This window comes from Corvus moneduloides, chromosome 1 (assembly GCF_009650955.1).
Source record: "Corvus moneduloides isolate bCorMon1 chromosome 1, bCorMon1.pri, whole genome shotgun sequence".
In the NCBI taxonomy this organism is placed as follows: domain Eukaryota; kingdom Metazoa; phylum Chordata; class Aves; order Passeriformes; family Corvidae; genus Corvus; species Corvus moneduloides.
This window is the reverse complement of record NC_045476.1, coordinates 72,006,107-72,030,645: the sequence shown is the minus strand read 5'-3', so window position 1 is coordinate 72,030,645 and position 24,539 is coordinate 72,006,107. Positions and strand designations below refer to the sequence as shown.

At 42.2% G+C, this 24,539-nt stretch overlaps 2 protein-coding genes across 10 annotated transcripts in view; both read right to left on the bottom strand.

Annotated features, from left to right (window-relative positions):
• Nucleotides 1–8,605, bottom strand: part of MAK (male germ cell associated kinase) — a 30,732-nt gene extending 22,127 nt beyond the window's left edge. For 2 of the 9 annotated variants that reach the window (XM_032115578.1, XM_032115638.1), the window contains exons 1-5: nucleotides 8,463–8,594; nucleotides 6,251–6,360; nucleotides 3,030–3,367; nucleotides 1,282–1,336; nucleotides 240–361 (exon numbers count right to left, since the gene is read on the bottom strand). In XM_032115578.1, coding sequence (XP_031971469.1) covers nucleotides 240–361; nucleotides 1,282–1,336; nucleotides 3,030–3,130 — 278 coding nt within the window. In that variant the 5' untranslated portion in view covers nucleotides 3,131–3,367; nucleotides 6,251–6,360; nucleotides 8,463–8,594. Of the gene's footprint in view, nucleotides 1–239; nucleotides 362–1,281; nucleotides 1,337–2,385; nucleotides 2,663–3,029; nucleotides 3,368–6,250; nucleotides 6,361–8,015; nucleotides 8,358–8,462 lie in introns of those variants that run through there. The other 7 variants (XM_032115629.1, XM_032115656.1, XM_032115589.1 and 4 more) reach the window with 6 other exon arrangements.
• Nucleotides 8,606–16,496: 7,891 nt separating this feature from the next.
• GCM2 (glial cells missing transcription factor 2) lies at nucleotides 16,497–20,054 on the bottom strand. The gene is given in 4 exon segments (XM_032119251.1): nucleotides 16,497–17,393; nucleotides 17,634–17,759; nucleotides 19,205–19,317; nucleotides 19,707–20,054. Coding segments are annotated over 4 exon segments (1,431 nt in total). The 5' UTR covers nucleotides 20,002–20,054.
• Between the last annotated feature and the right edge of the window lie 4,485 nt (nucleotides 20,055–24,539).

Here is a 24,539-nt window from a genome sequence, read left to right as displayed (position 1 = left end):
CAAACTCTCCTGTTAACAATTGATTGAACTTATTTCCAAAAGCATTACAATATGCAGTGTTGTAACAGAGCAATGCAGAATTCTACTCTCACATAAGCAGATGCAGCAACTCCTGTTCACATCAACAGGGCTGCAAGAAGAGCCAAAACCAGAAATTGCAATGTCTTCTCCAAGGTAGTATGAGAATCATTAAATAAAGCATTATAGCACACTACTTTTTCTGTGAAAAAAAGACATACCTATCCTTCATTAGCTGATAAAGATTTTCCTTCATGTATTCAAATACAAAGTAAAGGTGGTCATTTTCTCGTATGACTTCCTTCAATTTTATTACATTGGCATGGTTTAGCTTCTTCAGAGACTGCAACAGAGCAAAATACGGCTTCAGATAACCCCACAGTGACCTTCATTCCTTACCAGCACTAAATTTTTAACATGTAAGTTTCTAGCACAGAATCCACACAACATATTCATGTGATACCCCATAATTTATCTTGCAATCTGTTTTAAAGAATAACAACACAGCAGTTGGAATAAATTTCAAAGTAAAAATTAACTACATTAATAGTAATTCAAGCCTATTTCTAGAGATTACCTCAGAGCTGGAGTAAGGATTAGCACCAAAACCTAATTCCCTACAATGAAAGGCAAATCTGAAGCTGTAAGAGCTCTTGATCACTGAACTGAATAAGAAAACCCTGCATTCTTTTTTTTTTTTTTTTTTCTTTTTGGCATGAAACTTTCACGAAGAAGGATTCTCTTACAGATGTTCTTTTTGGACATACTGATTTGTGTGAATCTCCAATAAGTTAAATCTTTAGTAGAGAGTTTTGTATGTACAGAAAATCAGATGCCCAAAACATGGAACGATTTGGAATTTAAGCCCAGGATTTCAAGTGTTATTCTATCACTTGGCTAGCCAAAACTCCCAGTGCTTTCTACAGATACCCCAAATACAAGGAATGGATACACAGCTAGAAATCTGGAACTAAAATGGAAGAGGAGGATGGTAAACCACAGAAATACACACATACAAAATCAATTTCTTTCTCAAAGGCAAGAGGCTTGGCTATGAGACATGGCCACTGCTTCAGAATAGTGGGATATTCCACAAATCAGCAGGACGTCTAGGAGTGCCAGCAGCCCATGGTTTTGTGAAATCTGTCACCATTTAAAGAGTTCACAGAGTTTGGCCTTATGCTTGGACATGGCAGCTGCCCTTTTCCTTCATCAAGCCCAACCAGACACTTATTTTTAAACGTGGTATGTTCACCACTTTACCTTCACTTCTCTCAAATTCATACATTCATCCCATGAATAGAACTTTCTTTTCATTCTGAAATAAAGTCCAAGATAAAGTATTTTCAGTTAACAGTGCAGAATGCTTTTAGAAAAAGAAAACCTAAACGATATTTTCTAAGGCTAGCATTATCTATATTTTGAACTCAATTTAAAAATTCTAGCATAGCCATCAGCAATATAAATAAAAACAAACTCAACGCTTAGAATTGCTAGAAATTTACAGTGATTAACCATCAAACACTGAAACAAATTTTTAGAGTACAACCAGAGACCATGTTACTCCAAAGGAAAAGGGACATAAAACCCCTTTGTATCATTTGAATTATGCTTTTAATAAGAAAGTAAGCAACAATGACACTGCACATATAATATGGAAAATCACATCCTTATGCATAAGTTGCATATTCTAGGGAAATAAAAAATTATATTTTTGAAATCTGCAAAATATCTGGATTGCTTACTATTTTAATTAAACAGCTGACTCGATCATTTTAAAAATCTGTTCCAAGATACTAATTTCAAAAAAAAAGGGTTCCTTTTTTTTTCAAGCAACATCATAGCCTCTAAACTAATTGTTATACATAACAGTGTAATATATTTATTTGTAAGTCCTGCATAAATCCAAATGTGGGTATTTGGTGTTGCCCAGATCTTGGAATGAAGTTGTGAATGTCATTGCTGTGTTTCTGTAAAGTTCTAGCACCTAAAGTGAAGAAATTTAAACCCAAGACTTTCATTTAAAATAAAACTATCTTTAAGCAAAACTGTCCCCTCTCAAGTCCCAAACGTAAAAATCACACAATAGAATTCCAAATCCTGAAATCACGAGAATGAAAACCACTTTCCACAAAATGTTGTTCCTTTTGCTAAAGATAATTAAAATAATCCACTGGAGATTCTTTCTTTAGCTTAGATTCATTTTAACTTCAGTAACAGTACCAGCAAGATATGGAGAAACCCGAAATACTCAGAAATTCTTAAAGAAAAAGTCAATCAATTATATTACAATTACCTTACTGCCGTAAATCCATAAATGAGAGGAAAGAGTCTCAGCAAGATACAATTTCTGGTATTTCAACTTACACTTTATATCCTGCTTGCAGTTGTCTAGGAATACAAAAAGGGAACTTCCCTACTCCTTGAGTAGAATTTTTCTTGTTTCGTAATAATCTTTTAAGGCAAGTATGACAATGCTCTTGATTTCACAGAACACAACTTCACTAGATCCAAGGAGACAGCCTTTATTTACCTGACCAGATTGTTACTGTTATTTATCACTGTAGCAACACGTGAAACTTAATGCAGTACTTAAAACATTTGGGGGGCTGGGATGGAATTTCAAATCTACCTGTTAAGATTGCTATTCCTACAATTCATATAAATAGACTCCCTAATTAATCACATTCACTTTTGCTTCTCTTTTGGTACTGACCTAACATTTTTAGTAGGAAGCATGTTCAAACTGAACAAAAGCAGCATGCAATTTTACAAGCCTATGTAAATCAGTAACTTAAACTGATGTGTCTCTCTACTGATCAGTTACCTGAAATCTGACTTACAATCACTTTGTTAAACATCTCAACTAAAAAAAAAAGATTTTGTTATGTTAATTTCTTTTTTAAAAGGGACGTTTTTCTTTTCTACTCAAATGGAAGACAACAATAAAGTCAGAAGTGAAAATCTTTAAGATTTTGCAAGCACCTTTACTAAAGTGAGATGCTACATACCTTTTGATAGCCACAAGTTCTCCTGACTCATTGCTCTTCCCCATCAACACGCTGCCATAGGTGCCATCACCCAGTTGTTTCATAATTGTGTAACGGTTCATTTTTTTTAAGACTCAGACAGCCAAAAGCTTATGAAACTCTAAATGTCTTCTGTTTTATCAAAGGGTTCTGTGCTCTTTGATTTTCTTAAGAGAAATCTTCTTCCAGACTGTTTTGCGTTGGTAAATGTTTCTCATAACTGAGCAGGATATTTACTGCTCTCTTCCAAACTATAGCTACGTTGAGATCCAGTTAGGAAGCATGGGAAACAGAAGAACGTGGTCATTCTCACACAGATCCTTAAAAAAAAAAAAAGAAAAGAAAAAGACTTACTTATACAGTATTTTAGGAAAGAGACACTCTACTATTTGTATCAAACCCTCCAGATCTGCATGTGCTCTTTAAATAGAAGACTTAAATGTAATTAGTTCCTTTCAATCTTTCAAACCACGAAAGGTGCCTACTGTACAATTAGGGTTAGAGTAAGCAGAGATTGGAGAATCAAGGTTACTGTCATAATTCCCTAGAACCAGAGAAGTGTTTTTAAAGCTGGTGTATTCTGATGGAACTCCTTACTCTGAATTTGCCAACAGCAGCAGCTTCCTGAACTATAACAAAGGCACAGCTGAAGTTCTGGAAAACATAAGAACACAAATTTTGCACAGGGTGCCATGGCAAACTTGGGGTCGAAACACTGTGTTTTGGATTGGTAATGCAAGCAGGCTTTCTATGCTTAAAAGTTAGTGAGGAAGGGAGGTGAAGCAGCAAGTTAACCACTGCATTCTTCACCCACATAAACTGATTTGTTATAAATGTACATGGACGTCTTGCTCTGAAGTTCACATAATTCTTAGGCACAGTAATGGCTGAAGAGTTACGTTTATTCTTCAGTTTTACAAGGCCTGCAGAGAGAAGCATAGAGCTTACATGTACTGGTATGGAAGATTAAATTGTCATTTGGAGAAGAATCCATACTGAACAATGTTGAATCATCATATTTGAATCCATGTAAATGTTAATTTGAATTCTCATCCAAATTTGAATCTGAACCCCAGCTTCTATTATACAGAACACTGTCTTTCACCAGTGCTTCAGATGAAGGCCAGTTGCCTGATGTTAAATACTTACATTAACTCACAAGAGTCACCAACTTATTTATCTGGAAAAACTAACAACAAGGGAAAACTAACAACTGTTTTACTCACTGTAACCCAAATGCTACTACACAAACAAACCACTGAATGTTAACTGAATAACAGCATTTACCTCTACCTTTTGCCTCTGCTGTCTGAAAATACAAAATAAAACTTGACTCAATGGGAACACACTGTCAGTCTACCTTTATAGGAGATGGAGAATTCAGCATGCAACTCTGTAGTCTTTATCCTTATGCCAGAATTAGCTACAGTCTGTCCAAACAGATTAGGAAACTCAAGTTCAGCTCATAACAAGACTCAGGCCTGAGATTTAAAGGCCTGGTAAAATTCAGCAATAAAGCTGGCCTCTCAAGTAGACTAGCCTGCTGTGTAAAGGAAACATCTGCCTGGACAACAGACCAATGTTTCTAAGATGTTTTTAGTTGAAAGGCTGCTTCCTCAAAGAAGTCGTAACACAGAGTGTTACTCCCTGTTGCTTCTGTTGCCAGGAAAGAGTCTCACATCACCTGTCAATATGCCAGTAGCAAGTGGCCTAGTGGACATATCAATTTATAATCTCTGCACCAGACAAACATCAGTTTGTCAGGGAAAATTATAAAGAAGTTTTTATCCACAACCATCTATACCTCCCCTCCCCTAAAGCCACAGCTATAGTAAAATAAGATTTCTGGTTAATAGTGTATTCTGAAACAAAGCTAAAAACCAGATTTAACAAAAAGTGACATAGACATCTCAAATTATGACTAGATTTTAAATTGGACTTTCATATATTTAAGCCAATTGTTTTCCTCAGAGTTCAGCTTTTTATCTTATTCCCCAAAATGCCTGCATGCACTCTAGTCTTTAACACCATCAATAATGCCTTTTTACAACAAGGCTATTTGTTAACTCCTGTAATAAGCAGATGATCAAGAGTGTTTATTCCAAGTTAAGACACATTCTGCGTACATATTTTGAAAGTTGTCAATTGTTAGCTTTATGTATATATTAAAAAAACCAAAACAACATGAAAACTTTCTGAGGGCGTTCTTATAGCCATTTTAAAACACGGCATCACATCTAAAGTGTCAGTAATGATAAACTGTGTATGTGTTTTGTGTATAGGTGTACATAGGCATATCATATGTAACACGTTTTAGGTGCCTGTGTTTCTCTGTTTCAATAAATATCATTGTACATTGTTTAAGGTATGGGGTTTTTTGAGGGAATTCAGCAATACCTGCCACAGGTGGTCCCATCTTGAATTCCTAGAGTTATGTAAAAATCTGGAGAATTTGTATGCATTTCATGTTCAACGTTTTGTTCTCTAACAAAGTGGACCAAAAACAACATGAGGAAAACTAGTATTTGCAATAAACAGAACAAGAACTAGACACAAAACTCGAGTTTTGACCTTTAAATCCTCTAATATTGGTGCGTAAATCCTATCAGCTTTCAAAGGAATTTTCTTTGGAGTATATATTAATCACATGCTTTCACAATTATTCCTTTTGTCCAATTCTAATATTTTGGCATGTGCAGTCAAAACAACCTCACATAAAGTGTTCCTTCCCTCCAGAAGTTCTGTGTAATTCAACACTTCACAGACCCAATTATGCATTTTGTCTATTATGTAATATATTGTATTGCCTTATTTCTTTTCTGCTGTATACTTTAATTTTTAGGGTACGAAAACATCTGATCAAGTAAAGTACAGAAAAGTCAGCACATTCCTTCAGTAATCAAATGGAAGTGTCAAATCCACTCAATGGAAATGCACAAAACAAGGTGTGAAAACCACACACCCTGGTAACAATGTCTGTGTACCATCACACCTACCCCACACTGACATGTACTGGAATTACAGAGCATGATGATTTAGAACAGAAATACTCTGGAGATTCATGTTTCTCTACAACAGACTTCTCCATACTTTGTACTTTACACCACCCATAACCAGTTCAAAAAGGTGTGCAATTTTTTCTCAGTGGTCTCTCTGCATTTTCTTTTTCGAATCTGCAGTTTAGTTCTCTCTTTTGTACTGACCTGAGGAGAAGCAAGGACGCAGTCTAGCTTTTCTGGTTAAAACAAGCCTCTGAGGTGGCCTTTTCCATACTAATGCTTATATGATATTATTTCCTCAGTGATGCGAAGCTCTAAAATGTAAAATTGTCATAATAGTCAGCTACCAAACAGACAAGAGAAATCCCAGTCTAAACAGCTTGTTTGATACTCTTAACGACATACTGTGCATAATCTCTTTACACAGGATTAAGGAAAGATTAAAGCCAGGGACAAATAGAGGACAAAATACAATAGCTTGACAGAATCTATAATTTGCGTAAATTTAGCAAATCTGAACAAGTACTAGATAACTGAAGAAGCAAATCTTCACTTTCAATATATTACTGGTGTTTTAAGCATTAGCAGCAATTTTATGTTATTTTAGATGTCTGAATTACATTTCAAAATGTAATGAATAGCAGCAAGCCACCTACATTTCTTGTGTACAAATACTATGCTTTACCAAGAGTTCTACATTTGCATCCTAAACAAACTACTCTCAAATAAATAGAAACTAGGATGTATGAGCCAATAAAGACCTCGCACACAGAGAAGCAGAACACCCACAACCAAATGTTACCAACCTGTTTACAGTAACTGATGAAATCACCAAAACTGTTTGCGTAGCACAGTACTGTTCTCAATGATCAGAACTGGCAGTGTTGTACAGCACAGAATGTATGCTGACACAAATTTTAAAAGTAAAAAAAAAAAAACCAAACCCAAAACTAAATCCAACCACAAAACAACAAACAAACCTTGCAACAAGAACCTTCTTGGTAGTGACTGTATATTACTAAAGCTGCCAGAAAACAGGTCCCACGACAGGTGGACCCAGTTCTTGAGATTAACCTCAAATCCATTACTCTAATCAAAGGCCAGCAGTTATTTAAAAGCATGACTCTCAGTTGCAAGAAAGAAGTCAACAACATTGACAATAACTACTTGTACTTTGAAATAGACCACCTTAATTTTTTTAAACTCCCTTTAAAAATCTAATACATTTTTTCACTTGTTTGTATTACGCATTCAGGATGGGGTATATCAAACTGAGAACTCCAGTTTGCTCTAAGTATTTTCCCCTGTTTTGTTGTAAACTAGCTTTGGTTTCAAACCAAAATGATTCACAGCAACCTTTTCAGGACATTTCCACCATGCCAGCAAGGCTACCTCTTCCTACCCCCATGAAACCCCTTCCCACAATGCAGTACAGCAAGTTTCAGGACAACAATGGTTTCAGTGCTGCTGGCCCTTCAAGTCTCCAGCCTCGGGCAGTGTCCCAAAGGAACATGGACCACTCATCTTTCAGCATCTGCACCACCGTAAGTTTCAATAAAACACAGAATCATTACGGTTGGAAGGGACTTCTGGAGATCGTCTAATCCAAACCCCCTGCCAAGGCAGGGTCACCTAGAGCACATGCAGGTGGGTTTGGAATGTCTCCAGAGAGGGAGACTCCGTGACCTCCCTGGGCAGCCTGTTCCAGTGCTCTGCCACCCTCAGTGTAAAGAAGTTCTTCCTTGTGTTGAGGTGGAACTCCCTGTGTTTCAGTTTATGGCCACTGCTCCTCAACCTGTCACTGGGCACCACTCAGAAGAGTCCAGCACCATCCTCTTGGCACCTGCCTCTGAGATAATTATGTGCATTAATGAGATCCCCTCTCAGTCTTGAGAGCGGAAACAAATGTTTGTTTCCATTTTAGTTCCACCTGATGACATTCAGTCACCTCCCAAGAGTGCGCAGGTACCTTCCCCAACACAGGCTCACAGCGCCAAGGGGAGCACGGCGCTCCTACCGCTCACTCAAGCTATGAAACTCGGCACCGCCCGGCCTGCGAGTTTCACCCCGGTTCTCCTAAATAAAACTTCACCTCCTCTTATTAACCGCGGACCTCTCCGGCCGCCAAGGCCCGGCTCTACCCTACCGAAGCCACAGCAGGCAGGGTCTCTGTCCCCGCAGGCTCCCACCCACGCGGCGCTGCCGCTCCCCAAGCCCAGCACGGCAGCGGGGCAGCTCCCCACACACGCGAGTCAACCCCACAGCAACCCCAACCCCCCGAACCACGCTGGGGGCCGGCAGCAGCCGCCCTCTCCGGGGACGGACCGCAGGCTGCTCCCGCTCCAGCCCAACCCAGCACCTCCTCCATGCTGGGAGGACCCCAAGGAGGCCCAGCCCCCGGGGCACGGAGGCTCACCAGCCCCGCCGAGGGGGACTCGCCGCCGTCCCCCGACTCACCGGGGCGCTGCGGGAGGAGCCAGCCGGGCGGTGCCGCCGAGCCCCGGGCTCGCCCGCCGCCTCCCTCGGCCGGGCCGCTCTGCCCCGTCACCGGGGCGACGGGCGCGGGGCCGGGCCCCGGGCTGGGGCGGGCCCCGCCGCCGGCACCGCCCTCCCGGCCGCGGTCACGGCTGCCAGGGAGTCGCAGATGGAGCGGAGGAGCTGGGAGGCGGTGGATAAGGAGCGCTGGGGGGAGCGGGCACACCACGCTTTGGAAAGGGGGTGGTGCGCAACGGGAGCGGAGCCTGACGATGAGAGCCACGTCACAGGTTCCCTGACAGGTGGCCCCATGATACACGAGATCGTCTTTAGACTGTCTTTAGTATAATTACTGGTGATAGTAATTATATATTGAATATATGTTTGGTGGTCTGGTGAGAGCCCACCGGGAGCGCTGCATCCGGCTCTGGGTCCTCAGCACAGGAAGGACATGGACCTGTTGGAGCGAGACCAGAGCAGGGCCACGGTGATGCTCAGAGGGCTGGAGCAGCTCTCCTATGCAGGCAGGCTGAGAGAGTTGGAGCTGTTCAGCCTGGAGAGCAGAAGGCTCTGGGCTGACCTTACAGTAGCCTTCCAGTACCTAAAGGGAAATTTCAGGAAAGATGCATAGAGTCTATTTGCAAAAGCATGGACAAAGGGAAACGGGTTCAAATTGAAAGGGAGTAGGCTTAGATTAGGTATTAGGAAAAAAATATTTACTGTGATGGTGGTGAGGCACAGGAACAGGTTACCCAGGGAAGTTGTGGATGCCCCTTCCCTGGAGGTGTTCAAAGCCAGCTTGGATGGGACTCTGAGCATCCTGGTCTAATGGAAGGTGTCCCTGCCCATGGCAAGGGGGTTGGAACTAGATGATCTTCAAGGTCTCCTTCCAGTCCAATCCAAACCATTTTGTGATTATATGAAACAAAGCTACCAGCTAAGCCACAGTGTACTTAGGATTTGTACAGAAATTCCCACCTGTAATATTCACAGCTGTAGTGAAACCTGAGGGATTTTTTCCCCCTAGCATTTTTTAAAATTATTATTATTGTTTATTGTAAGAAATTTATTAAAATGCATGTTGCTAATACTGATGCAGGGGAGAAACTTTGAGTACTCTATGTATTCTAAAATATATGTATTTCTATTGCAAAAATAATAATGAACTTTCTGCTTGGTCCTTTGTAATCTTGCATTTCTCCTGTGTCTACAGAAGGCAGGGTTAACAAAAATGGCATATATAGTGTCTGATCCAGAGGTGCTTTTGGCAGGGAAGTCTCACTTTAAGCTTCAACTCTCAACATTAGCTTGAGCTTCCTATTTTTTAATGTTTTTGAGAGTGAGGGGCAAGAAAAGGAGGAGATCATTTCAACACAATAACTGCTAGAAGCACCACGGAGGGAAAGGCAGAAAATTGTGTTAGAAATTCCGATTCCTATCCGCTTTGCCAAGCTGGCAGCTCAGGCTTGCTGAGCAGAAATGGGAAGCTGTCTTCATTATACCTTTTTTTTTTTCATCCCCTCCCTGTTCCACATTAATTGGCATGGTAACTTTGTGATGACTTTGTTGACAGATTAATTGATTCTGCCTCAAGTCAATTGGGTGGAACGTGAGGCTATGGGAATCGGTTTTCTGGAATCCAAAGGATTTGACCACTTGCACATAGCTTGCTGAAATGAAAGTACAAGAAAACAACGTTGTATTTTCTGAAACAAAATATGCCTGTTTCCTTTAGTGAAATAAAACATCAGAGGTGACTGCCAGGTAAAATAAAGTTCAAAGGTGAGACTTGAACATGAGAAGACAAAAAGTCTACCCACACGGTAGAATTCAGGCAGAGATTCAGCAGGAGCTGACTGTATATAGCAAAGAATTTCACCATGCATTAACCTCTAAGAATGAGTTTGATCACTGCTATGTGGATGCATCCCTACATTGCATATGTGAAAACACCTCTCCACTGTCAGTGGAAATGATGCAGCGGTTGCCCTGTGATGTCCCCTCCCTGCCCTTCTTTCCTTTCCTCTCTCTACAGTTTAGCCATGTCCCATGGCTGTGCTTTCCCAGTGATGGGCTCCCTCCTCCTCCCCTGGTGCTGCCATTCAGTTTCATAAGATCATAGAATGGTTTGGGCTGGAAGAAACCTTAAAACCATGTAGTTCCAACCTCCCTGCCATGGTCAGGGACACCTTCCACTAGATCAGGTGTCCAATCCAAACTGGTCTTGAACACTTATAGGGCATCCACAGCTTTTCTGGGCACCCTGTTCCTGTGCCTCACCACCCTCACAGTAAAGAATTTCTTCCATATATCCAATCTAAACCCACCCTGTCTCAGTGTAAAGCCATGCCCCCTTGTCCTATCCCCACATGTAAAAAGTCCTTCTCCAGCTCTCTTGCAGGCCCCCATTAGGTACTGGAAGGATGCTACAAGGTCAGCCCAGAACTCTTTTTTTCTCCAGGCTGAACATCTCCAACTTCCCTCATCCTGTCTTCATAGAAGGGGTGCTCCAGCCCTGTGAGCATCTTCGTGGCCTCCTCTGGCTTTGCTCCAACAGGTCCATGTCCTTCTTATTTTGGGGACCCCAGAGCTGGATAGGGTCTCACCAGAGCAGTGCAGAGTGGCAGAGTCACCTCCCCCAGCCTGCTGGCCATGCTGCTTTGGATGCATACCCAGAATACATTTGGCTTTCTGGGCTGCAGCCACACACTGCTGGGTCATGCTGAGCTTCTCATCAACCAACACCCCCAAGTCCTTCTCCCCAGGGCTGCTCTCAATCCATTCTCCCCCAGCCTGTATTTGTCCTTGAGGTTGCCCTGACCCACATGCAAGACCTTGCACTTGGCCTTGTTGAACTCCATGAGGTTTGCACATGCCCCCCTCTCCAGCCTGTCCAGTCCATCTGGATGCCATCCCTTCCCTCCAGCGTGCTGACTGCACCACACAGCTTGGTGTCACCAGCAAACCTGCTGAGGGTGCATTCAGTCCCACTGTTCATGTTGCTGAACAAGATGAAAATGCTCTTGGTTGCCTGTGGGGCATTTCCAGTCTAATTACAGTCACTTGTAAGAGATCTGGCACAAGCAAGGGGTTGATGTTTAAATAATTTCTGTATTAGTTTTGCACAAGAGAAATATTTGTCTAAATTCTGTTACCAGGACCTTGTGTCTGTCAATTGTTGGCACTTTGTGTAATGGTTCCCAACATTTCACACACATGAAGACAGAAAGGCTGTAGACAGGACTTGCCAGTGTTTGAGCCAGACTGCAACACGGTGTGGAGTTGCAGTACCAGCACTGCAGGCCAGTCACTTAACACTTCATTTTGTCATAAAGACAGGAGAGAGATGCTGTCCTGTGCTCTTGCTATGAACCAGGAAACTGAAGGGAAGGAAACAGGATGGAACAAAGAGACCCAGGATGTTTGTGAGCCCTGCTAAAGCACCTCTGAGAACATCCTCATGCACCTGCTTCCCTGCTTATTTTGCAAAACAACACTAGCAGAGCCACTGGTAATTTTCTGTTGAAAGAACCTGCTTTAAGTTGTGGTCCTTAAAGGTGTTGATGCTATGCTCAAGTGCCAGCCAAAATACCTGAAGCTGCCTTCTCCCAAACACCGTCACAAGTGCCAGCATGCATGTTGAAGCTTATAGGGATTGTGTAAACTTCATTTTTCTGTTTGTTTGAATGAAGTTGAGCCAAACTAGTGAGGTTTCTCTGAGATACTTGCTCACACCTATATCATCCCACTGATCTTCGTGTCTCGTGTGGACTCTTGCAAGCCTAGAGAGGTGCTGTGTTGAAAAGCACTCTTCATTTTGCACAATCCCAGGTGTAGCACTACATAAACAGTACCTGTTTTTTACTCCCTTTGTTTGTGAGTGACAGGCAGATACTTAACTTTAGGCAGCTAGAACACCAAAGGCAGTAATCCGGGCATGGATAACCACTGTACACCAGTCTCATTATTTCTCAGGCAGAGGGATTTTAACAGGCCTGGAATAACTTTTCATTCAGTGTGCTGTGAGGAACCACTCCAACACTAAAAGCCTCAGTTCTTCCCTTTTTATATCTGCATGTGACTTCTACTAATAAAGGTGGGAATGACATGATCTTTCCTAAATGCATCCCTAGAACTGCACTGTGCACCCTACTAAATGATGTCTCTAAGGAAACATGATCTACTTTGGTGAAAGCTGTCTCAGTTGTATTAGATAACTTCCCCCCAAAAAAGACACTAAGAAAAACCCCAGAAATCCAGAAGAAATCACAGAAAATCCCCAGGAACAGAAGTCTCAAATCATATTCTACTCTGTTACAGTGGTGGCTTCCACACATAGAACTCAGAGGAAAGCTTGTCTCTGTCTTTAAAAGTGATGGTTTGTACCCCAAATGAAGAGATCAACTACTTCAGGCTCAAGAAGCCCAGAACAGCCAAATTCCTGCGTGCCTTGCTTGTAGCATTTAGCACATTTGAAACGCCCTGAGATAACCTGCTTCCAGAAGAGGAGCAAGTGCTCAGCAAATCGCTCGGACTCTCATAGGAGGTCTTTAGCAGGACTCGGGGGATACATGTGGTCGTGGACTAGCACAGTGTGACTGGCTCTGTCCTCCCTCCAGGAGGAGACGTGACCATGAAGTGATACCCACATGTATATGCATCCATCAGGCGTGTGACACATGGCTGCATTTGGTGGGTACACGGTTGAAAAATATTGTCACGGGGCCTTTTGTCTCTGGGAGGCATCCATTCAACACTTGGGTTTTTAACCTCTGCCATTACAAGGCTGTTGTTTTGGTACAAAGGGCAGCCTCAGCACGGGGACAGATGGTGCTTTACCTCAGTAGGGCCCTTGTAACCCATATGAGGCCAGAGCCACAGGAGACTGAGATTCAAAAGCACCTTCTCCTCCACTCCCTCTGTGATTTTGCCATAACAACTGGAGTTTGTTAGATGAGGATGTCTGTTAGAGTACAGGGTACAGGCCAGTGAAGGGCTCCTCTCAGGTGTTCAATGCAGGACCAGAAACCACACTTGAAAGGGACAATTAATGGAAGAGAAGGTGCTTACTCAGGGACCATCTTGCTTCAGGATGCTGCTTTGCCTGAGGAACATGCTTTTAAAGTCAATCCTACAGCTGTATAAACTTACAATGAGGCTTTCAATTTCAGCTCTTTTTTTGTTACAGAAGCTCCCATTGCCTTTACATTTATGTATTTTGAAGAGAAAAACTGTCTACATCTCTAGACTATCCATCTGATCTTTTATCTGAAAAGGGTAATATACAGATAATCTCATCCCGGACAATTGTACATGAAAGGAAGCAAAGTGAGGAAAGACTGCAATAACCTTTAGAGTGGTTTTATTTGTTGTACTGCTACAGATGATGCAGCAAGGTAATCGCCACCATAGCTTTTCACTGTGCTTAAGCAGCTGTCATGTTTATTATAAGTAAATCCACACACTAAAAGTAGCATCTTAACACAATTGGCTGCATTTTCTTTAGTGGTGTGCAAAGTTCTGCTTAAAAGGCTGTGTTTAATTGGATAACATAATGATTTAAGCATACAACTACAATGACAAGCTTCATACCAGTAATGTAAACAGCATGCAACCCCCACAGCTTGTGTGTTTTAATAGCATGTAGTATTTTAATAACTTGTGCTTGAGTTGTGGTTGGCTAGCTCCTCTAAAATCAATATAAAATAGAGCAATGTACAGCTTTGATATTTTCCTTGATTTTCCCATCTGCAGTGAATCTTTCCAGCTTTTTTAGCCATTTTGTTTGGCCTTATTCCCCTCTTATACTTTTTTTCCCTTTAAACTTGTAAGGCTGTAAGCCTTGATTTTTATTCTCATGTCAAATGCCTCAGTATGATTTGGCATACAGATAAGAAATCCCAGTTCTGGAAACAGGCAGTGTTATATATTCCTAAACTCTAACGTTTTGCATTAGTCTTCCTGGGTAATAAATCACAAACCACCTTTTTTTTTCTTTTTTAAAGGTTAGTATATGGGCTAATTCTCAAGCTGATGTTGTTCACTGGAATCTGCTCTTACCAGTAATTTAAAACACTTGGTAGAAGAATTGCCATAAGAGTTTAACAAAAGCCAAGGGAGATATACAGCAAGTATGCTAAAGCTAAAAGACAGGGTAAGCTTGCTGCAGATGAATTAATTTAGTCCTTTTGTGAATTCCTTCTTTTCCTGGCTTGAATTTTTAAAATGCTGAACAACCCACTGCTGAAAACAGGATGCTATTAACTAAATTCCTGTGGGGCTCAGTTTCACATCTCAGACTGAACACAGTGTTTTTCATAAAAATATAAAAAGAAAGAAAATATACTACATCACAAATAGCTGTTTTTAAACCTCAGATATGTGTATGGTGTTTTGAAAATAAAATTTGTTTACCAGTTTCATGATGGCTTCAATGCACAGAGCCTTATCATTCTAACTAGCCAGCTGCTCACATTACTTTACATGGTGCCTTGCTTTTAACTGTGATTTTACATTTATTGAAAGACTACAGTAGTATGCTGCTACTCAAAACAGCAAAAATATACATAAGACAGATGTAAAAAAAAAAAAAAAAAGTGTTCAAAAAGTTGAAGATACTTGGTAACTTAATAAAAGTGATACCAAAAGAAATTTTTAACCCTGGCCAATCCCCTGTGTCTACTTAGCTCCCTTGCTTGGCACACATTTTGGGTGAACATTCTATTCCCCAGTACTAGGCAGCTTTCAAAATATCTTTAGTTTTAAACCAGCATGGCTCTGGTTTTTCTGCTTTCCAGAATAATGAGTTAGTCTAGGGATGAATTTGGGAATGCATTTCCCTACATTTTCCTTGTTTAGTTCAGTTTGGAGATTTTTGTTTTGTAACTTCTCTGTTGGCTGGTTGTTTAATTTCCAAAGTAGGGTTGTCATGGGGAGCTATGATTGCAGAGGGAAAAATGACTAGAAGTCCCTCAGGAGAGGGAGAAAGACCTGATGGAGATGGAGTGCAGAGAGGCAGCCAGGAAAGATGCATTCAACACTGACCTGTACGGCTAAGTAGCTGGGATGTTGCATTCCTAGACAGGACGAGTTGTATTCATAGGTAAAGAGAATTTTGCACCAATACCCATGCAGTATTGGTCTGACCAGCTTGCCAGGCCCCTTTAAGCAAAAACCAGTTTCTCTGCAAATGGTTTTCATGACCATGTATATTAACCCTGGTATCCATGTGATGCTGAGCAGGCTTAGTGGGGGTAACCTGAGCCTTCCTGCCTCTCGGCTGAGTGTTACAGGGCATCAGTTCCTGGTGTGGCTGTGCTGGGCTGTCCTTCTTACATAGAAAGTCTGGGTAGCCTCTACTCTTGATACAGGGGATCAAAAAGCAACCTGCATTTAGCATGTTTCATTTCTTAGGTTTCAGGTTTTTCATTTTTCATTTCAGAGAAACTTAGCTGATCTTTCCATTCGTCAAAAGGATCATGGCAGGTGAATGGACCATTCAGGTGAATTATTCTGCAAATTGTCTTGCTTTCACATTTCTTTTATTTCTTTCTTTCCCTGCCATTTCCTTCAGTTGACTATAATTTACAGCTACCTTCCTTCATCTTTTTTTCCATTGCCTGATTAACCTTTTCTTTCTTACAGATGGAGTGTTCTCTCAAAGCTTGAGGCATCTGGCAGGAGTTGTAGCTATAAGTGGGTTGCACTTGCTGTCAGAGGAGGCTGTTGACTTCCAGAGGAGCTGTGCCTCCATATTGTCTTCTCTCAGTTGTGTTTTGGGCTCAGCTGCTTGTGCCATTTTAGAGATTGTGTGGGGCTTCTTTGAAATTAGATACAAAATATAATTCACTCAGCACACAGCACCAGAAAGGTGCTTTTAGAAAAAAGCTGTCTTGATGTACTGCTTCCTTACCTCTCCTCAAATCCCAAACCACCTGGCTTAGCATCCACGTGGTCATCTTCGTGTATTTGCCATTTAGGCACTGTTTAGTCAGTATTCAGCACTCTCAAACCTTAGGGCCTGGCCTTCATGCTCCCCAAAGCTGTTCCCCAGAGGGAGCCCATACCGATAGCTCTCCACGCTCTCGGTTGGTTTGGACTTTGTGGGGATGGAGTCATGCTGGTAGAGCAACGCTGACTTTATCATCCCGAAGTCTTCCTGAATCTTCATCCCTGAATAGATGGCACCCGAGACATTTTCTGCCATGTGAGTATAGCTCTGAAGGTTTTTCATATCACAGAGGTTGTCGCTGTATTTCAGCGGGGGTGGCTTGTAGGCCTGGTAGGACACCTTGGTGGTGGTGGTGATGACCGTCTGCAGCGGCGGGGCCATGGGAGCAGGGCTGGGGCTGTACCTGCAGGGATAGTCCCCACTGTAGTAAGCGTGGGGAGCACTTGTTGGCATCTGCCCGTAGTCACTCCGGTCTCCGCTGCTGGTTTTTCCCCACACTGGTTTCAGTCCGTAATGTCTGCCAGCGTTATCAAAGCTCTTATCATGGGTAGTCACAGCACTGTAGTGAGACCCGTTCAGACTGAGGGGGTCTGCATCAATGGCAGGACTGGCCAGCTCTTTGTAAAATGTTGGGTAAGGACTTGAGCTTATAAAGGTAGGAACTCCAAACTCGTAACTGCATGGCCTGGGCATGTAGATCCTTGGATTTGGGCATTTAGGGTGTGGAGATAGCTGGTCCTCTTGGAAGCTGGCTGAGTCATAAGGTGCCTTGTAGAGGTCTGTGTTCTGCAGTGAAGGGTAAGACTGGGCTGGAATCGAAAAATTGGTGTCTGTGAAGATACCAACTCTTTCTGGGCCATCCATGCAGTGAAAATTCTGTAGGTTATTGGTGTAACCACTGCTGTCATGATACCTTCCTGCCTGGCAAGGAGAAGTAGATCTTTAAGATTCAGGAATCAATACTGCCCACACACGTGTCTCAATACTTGTGCTATTGCTCCTTTCAGCCCCAAATTAACAGGTGTAGCATGGTGTAAATCTTTGTTTTGCCCTGAGATTCCCAGTATGTGCTTATCACACCTTTTTAATTGACAAAAAAACCCCAAACAAAAACATGTTCATTTATGTCACCTTTTTATTTGACTAATGACTTTGACTTACCTCTGAGTTTAGAGGTCGCTTTTTCTGGGAGTGGTGATAAGAGGACATTTGCTTCTTAATTGCACTTCTTCTTGCCTCTGCCTCCAGTTTACTCTCTGGCCTGGGATGGTCATGGACTCCTTTAGCCTAAATTAGGATTAACAAAGAATTAGATGTGAACCTGGAAGGGGGTAATATAAGAGAAAATGCTCCAAGTAGCACAAGAGGTAGTCACAGCATGGTCTGTGGTTTGGCACAAGAAGAAAGGAAGGACCAATTCATTGTAAAAATAAGTAAATAGAATAAATCATGATTTGGATGTAGATAGAAGGAAAAAGTGAGGGAGAAGTCAGTGAGGAGTGCAGAGCTGATGAAGGATCAAAAGTGTTACCTAAGTTTGTGACATTCAGGAGTAGATAATTTGAACTAAGGAGAAAACAATATATGTAAATTTAGTTTGGTTGGTTTTCTGCAGTCCAGTATCTCAGTTTTGCTTTGTAAGTACATATATAAATAGTATAAATAGGCATTAAAGAGGTTTCATGCCACAAGATGACAAATATTCTCTTAAAGCAATACACCTTCTTGAATAGGACTGAAAATTAGACCCTGGAAAACCATCCAAAGATGCTCTGCTATTGAAACATCTATAGGTATACAAATATATGTAATCAAATGATGAAGCCATGTATGCTACATGTCCTTACTCATTTGTCTGAACAAATCTGCATTTAGTCCCAAATATAAAGTAGGAAGCTAAAAATTGCTTTTAAAACACTGTCCTTTCTCAAGCAGAAATTAACTTCTGAGCAAGGATTTATCAACTTTTTTGACAGGAAAAGTCTTCGAGTTTTGCATGTCTATAAGAGAACATTTGAATAACATAGGTGGGAATCCGGGAATATGGCCAGTTTTCTTCCATTTACTGACTGGAGAACAGAATTCATTGCTGTGTGAGTCAGGGAAAAAATTTATCCAGGATAGAATGTAATCTCATAGAACAGAAACTTTTTGTTTACTTTTTGTTCTAATACTGCAAAAAAAAAAAAAAAAATCAACATTAAATTTTAAATTTTAGCAAAGATTCTTCTTTTTTTCTGGCAAGATTTTAATTCCTTCAAAATTCAAAGGCTAGTTTCATATTAAGTAGAATTTTCATGTTTCAGCTTACGTAAATTAAGTAAGGCTTTTTTTCCCATTTATTTTAGTAGAAAATAAATATTTGGGAATAAATATTGGAGAGATTCAGTTGTCATAGGCACCAGGGTGCAAGACAACCTTTTTGTTCATATTTTTGTTCTGTAAACAGGAGAATTTTAGCCATCAATGATATTGTAGTTAAAACTGAATACTGTCAACCCAAGTACAGCTTTTAGAGAGACAGCCAAGTATTTTTGTTTTATTTGTTCTTGTCATATTCCTACTAAAGAGAAATTCAGTCACGGACCAGACCTCCACCCTGCTCATCATGCTCTGTGTTACACAGAAAAAGAAAAGGGGGGAGGAAGAAGAAATCTCTCTCTTTACAGGTATTATTTTATATACAGATACAATTTATATAGTGTGCACAAATAAATACAGCTGCTTTTTACCTGGAAAAATATTGCTTTGCCATCAAGCCTCCAGAAGTTCGTGACCGGATAGCCGCTGTGTCCTCGGCAAGGAATCAGCTCGAGGGCAGAGTTACAGTTGGGGCAGGCTTTCTCTGTGAACAGACAGAAACTACTGAAGACACTGGTTAAGGACAAGGGCGCTGCCTGAGAGTAAACAGAGCTCAAGAGCAACATGGTCAGACTTCTCTAAAATTCAGATTAAAATGTATTGTCCAAGGAAATGCATCATAGACTAGCAAGCATAACTGAACGGTATGAACTAGAACTGCCCACGAGATACAAATGCTAATAATTTAAAGGATATTAATTCGGATCCCCTTAAGAATTTGCAAACAGACATCGATGAAATTTGGAATTAATCAGTCATTGCAATTATGCCTTAGTCTGCGCACAAGTAAGAGTGACTCCGGTTTAAAAATCAAGCCCAGATGAAAGAAATGGGGTCCCGTGGGCATGGCAGCTCTCTCTGGGTGCCTCTCACTTTGTTGCTTCTGCCGAGCCTTGTCGCATATGGCGGGGCGGAGCTGCAGCCTGGCCCCGCCGGGCAGGGCGCAGCTCCGGGCACACACCACCACCCCCAGGCAGGACTTCTTGAGGATCTGGCAGTTGTGGTTGTTGGTGTTGCGCATGGCCCAGCCGCTGAGGTGCCGCTGCGCGTTCTTCTCCTCGCTCGAGTAGATGAGCCGCACGTAGCCATCGGGCCATTCCTGGAAGGCATCGAACTGCTTGGGCTCCTGCAGCAGGGCAAGGCAGCAAGGTGAACAGCAAGAGCACATTATTAGTATATTACAACCTGATATTTTTGCCTTGTTATAAAACACGTAACGGGAGAAAAATGCTTCTTCTATGACCACCCAAGCAGCAGAAGAAGAAGTATTGAAAGAATAGCTTATTCAGAAGCGCTCTCTAAAAGGGCTAGGGCAGTCTGAGATTCCAGATCTCAAAAGAAAGTCAGGATCCTTTCCTCTTTTGCATTGTGATCCATTATATCACAGTCCTTTGACACATATGCCTTTTACAGTGAAGTCACCCAGCTATAAGACATCCACCTTACTACCAGAATTTACTGACTAGTCTACCACCAGTGTGCCCAGACAGGACACAAGCCGCCCTGATCATGACTGCTATTAAGTTCTCCTTCTTGTGGGACCATGCACCTGCAGGCAGGAAACTAGAAGTCTTAGCTATGGAACAGCTTCTTAAAGTGCATCTAATATGATTTGAATAAGGCTTTCCCCAAAAAATAGAGATAAAAAGATTTGTCATTGCAAATGTACTTCCACGTATGTATAGTGGTTCAAACAAAGAATTTGTTCAATTTCGGGTTTCACTGGCTTTCTGGAGTTCCTTACTAAAACGTAATTGCCAGAACTATGAAAGAAGAACTAAGATTTTAAACTGCAAGTATTTACAATACAATACATATTTAACATATTCATGTACCACATGTGAGCAATCCCAGCAAACAGAAGTAAACTACCAACATTTACAGCATGAAGATATTCTGTAACAGCATGGGCTCTATAAACTTAGATAAACTCTAAGATGAAAAAAGTTGCAGATAATAAAACACTTGAAACTCACAACGAGACAAAAAGTGGAGTGCTCATTGGCATTAAAGTGTCACATCAATAAACCAAAGATATAATTAGGTAACTTGGATCATAGTAGTAAACAGTCAATTCAATCTTCTATTCAACATTTCTTGAACAAGGAAGAGGGGGATGAGGGAGAAGAAAACTGGCCCAATGGAGCCACATGTTATTTTAGGAGTTCATACCCAGCTAGCCAAAGCTGTGTATCAAATCCATGCTTTCATTACAAGTGACTTTATAAAGACTACAAAACAATAACAAAAAAAGTGAAAAGGTGCAAGAGAAATAAAGCAGACAAAAAACAAAGCCTTGCTTAGAGTGAAGTTTGTTCTGCTGCTCCCCAACTCCGCGTTAGAGTTGGAGGGAAACTCTCCGCAGTACCTCCCCGGCCACCCGTTACCTGCGGCAGCTTGGGGTCATTGATATCCCAGGTGAGCTTCATGGCAGAGAGTGGCCGTGGGTGACAGCTCCCGGTTTTTTATGCCGTCGGGGCGTCGCCGAGGTGGGGGAGTAGCTCTCAGCCGGCCCCGCAGGCGGAACAGCAGCACCATCCCCGAACCCGCCGCGGCACCCGGGTGGGCAGGAGCTGCGCTCCCCCTCCACGCCACAGGCGGGTTGCGCCACCGTCACCTGAAGGTGCGTGACGGGGGATAGACACAGGGGTTGTGCACTGGGGCCGTCACCTCGGCAAACTTGAGCAGGGTTTGGAAGTCTAACCCGGCAGCCGCGGTGCTCTGCCGCTCTCTCCCGCGGGTGCCGGGATGTGAGGGGTGATGGAGCGGTGGGGGACCCGTCCGGGACGCTCCTGATATTGGATTTTGAGCGTTGCCCGGAGCTGCCCGCAGCTTGTAAAGCCCCCGGAGGGAGGCAAAGATTCTGAATAACCTGCTGTTTGGATGTAAACGAAATCGGCGTTATTGGGCAGGTTTCCCCTTCGCGCTGTGCTCTATAGCACCTGGTGTAAAATGCAAAGCTGGTGTTGGTGGCACATTTTAACTTGTTAAAAAGTTATAGGTTTTTTCTTACCTTTTCTCTTCCAAAGAAATGACCAATGGGGTGTGATGTTTGAAGTTTTTTGGTTTGTTGGTTTGGTTTTCGTGAGGTTGTTTGGTTTTGTTTGTTGTTGGTTTTTTGTTGTTGTTTTTTTTTTTTTGGGGGGGGGGAGGGGTTGCGGCGAGGAAGGAGGGAGAATGATTTTTGCGGTGAAAAACAGAAAGAAAAAAATTATCCACAACAGCATAGAGACCAAGCCCTTGAACGCCAAGCGCTGCTGTCACCTTTTAAACGATTCCACCTGGTCGGAATGATTTTCTCATTCGCTTCTATCATCTCTGGTCCAAAATTTACTGAACTTTACACTCAGCTGAGCACAATAAAGCGCATCAGGCAGCAGTACACGCCGGCTGTGGCACCCCTCGGCCGAGAGCAGTCCCCAGGGAGGCTCCGCACTCCTCTTTTGCACCCCTGGGCTCGCCCGGGGCTCTGTCAGTGCTGCAGCGCCGGTGCTCTGGTGTGGAGGGTCCGTCCCAGGCGCCCCACAGCTGCGGCTTTTTGGGGCGGGTGCGAAACCGGCTGCTTACTCTTCTTTTTTTCTCCGGCGCTGGGGTATAGACTGAGGGCTCGCTGAGGAAGGGAGAGCGCTCGGAGCTGTGAGAAAGGCTGGCGAGGGTCTCCCTTCGCCCTAAACTCGGGTGTGTCCAGCAGTAGCGGGTCATGGCCGTGGGGAGGGTGTGAAGCAGCCCCCGGACCTTCTCCCCCGCGCCATGGCTCAGGTAAGCGGCGCTCCCCGTGGCGGAGACCCGGCAGCGGCCACGGAGAGGGGGACACATCGGGCTCCCTCCGGGGACACCCGCCGGACTCCCCGTGGCTGCCAGAAACCTCGGGCTGGGAGGCATGGGGTGGTTTTGTAACACAGGAAATAAGGAAGGAAAACCAGCGTTTTGGGAGAGAGGGGATGAGTAAGTGCTCTTCACCTTTAGGGCTGAAAAAGTGTTCGGGTTTGTTTTGGTTGGCTGGGTTTTCTTTTTTTTTTTTTTTTGAGGAAATGGAGAATGAGGATTTTTTTTCTTCCCTGTATTTTTCCCTTCCTTTTGTTTTTAAAGGAAGAAAAAAGTGAAGAACGAAATAGAGATGTGAGTAGCAGTATGGCACACAGAGCAGAAGACTATGTAAGGATCTTTTAAATGCATGCTTACCTTAATCTTATGAATTGTTATTTATATATACTTTTTTTTTTTCAGAGGCCCATTTCTTAATGGGATATGGCATGACCTAGAACTTTCAGTAATTTAGTTTAATGTGGGAAGTGCAGCAGTCCCCTTAATCTTTTCCTTAGTAAATCGGAAGAAATTATTGCAATAGTTGTGGGACTTACAAGTGAGGCATACTAAATTGCCTATTTCCTTATTCAGGATCTTTTAAGATTAATCAGTTTCAAGGGTTCTCTTTCTTTTGGAGATTAAGACTGATATTTCACTTTAGTTACAGGAGTAAAATGAAAGTAGAGAAACAAATGAACTCAAACAAAAATGAAGAAAAACTTGCAACTTTTGAAACAGCATTGCAAGCATTTTATCATAACTAGTTCTGCAACAATTTTAATGATTGCTTATTTTACTCGCTAGTTGTTTCCTTCCCCTCCCTTTGCAGCTTGAATCACTGCTCATTGATGCCTTTAAAGGGAAGGGATTTCAAAAAATACATGAGCTGCTTCAAGAGGGAGAAGTAGAGCCTCCCCAGAGATACAATGACTCTCTCTTAAACCAGCTGGACAAAGCACTGAGAAAGGCAAGTACCATAAATAGTCTCAACTATCCTAACAACCAGCTCAGAGGGTATCAGACTAATGATGCACAGCGCTCTGTGTTTCTGTAGGAGCTGGACAAGAATGAATTTCAGAATGTTTCACTGATGCTGAAGTGTATTCAGCTCTACCTTAAAAGTGATCTTCAAGAAAAGAAGAGCTTGTTTATTGAGCAAGGACTGCTAGCAAAGATGAGTATAATATTGTATACAAGTTACTAATGTGATTTAAGGTTGTTTGCATGAGAAAAAGAACTCCAGGGAAGTCAAAACTAGGGGATTGCTTGTTGGCCACACAGAAAAGAATTTTTTTTTAATATATTGCATGAACTGAGTAGGGAAAAAAATGCTTACTCTCTTTTATTGCTTTTGGTGTAGTAACCAATATTATGGCTCCACTAATTCCCTAATTTAGAGGTTTGGGGTTGTTTGGGTTTTTTTAAAGCTGATAGTGGAAGGAGAGGATGAGTTTTTATGAGTCCCATTGATGAAATGATATAGACTTCTAAATGCATTTTAAATGCTCCAGCAAAATACAGTTCTAGTAATAGATAATCTGAGATATTCTTTTGAAGGTGTCTCGCTAGATATGTAAGGAACCAGATGCATTTAATCCAAAATTGCATTTTCTCTTCTGGCACAATGGCACTATATTGATTTCAGCTGGTAATACTTGTAGTAGCAGAAATGCAATTGTGCTGAAGATGAGTAACACCTGGATCTAGCACAGCTATCAGGGGACAGTTAACACATGCTCTCTATTAGCAGAGTTGTATTGAGGAGTTCTCGGTCCAAAATGTTGTGTTCCTGCCTTGTAGTTATGCTTTTCAGGGATACAGTTTCTCAAAATTCCTGTATGGAGATAAATTAAAAAAGCTTTTCCAGTCTGAGCTCTGTACTTCCAGTGGAGCATGGAT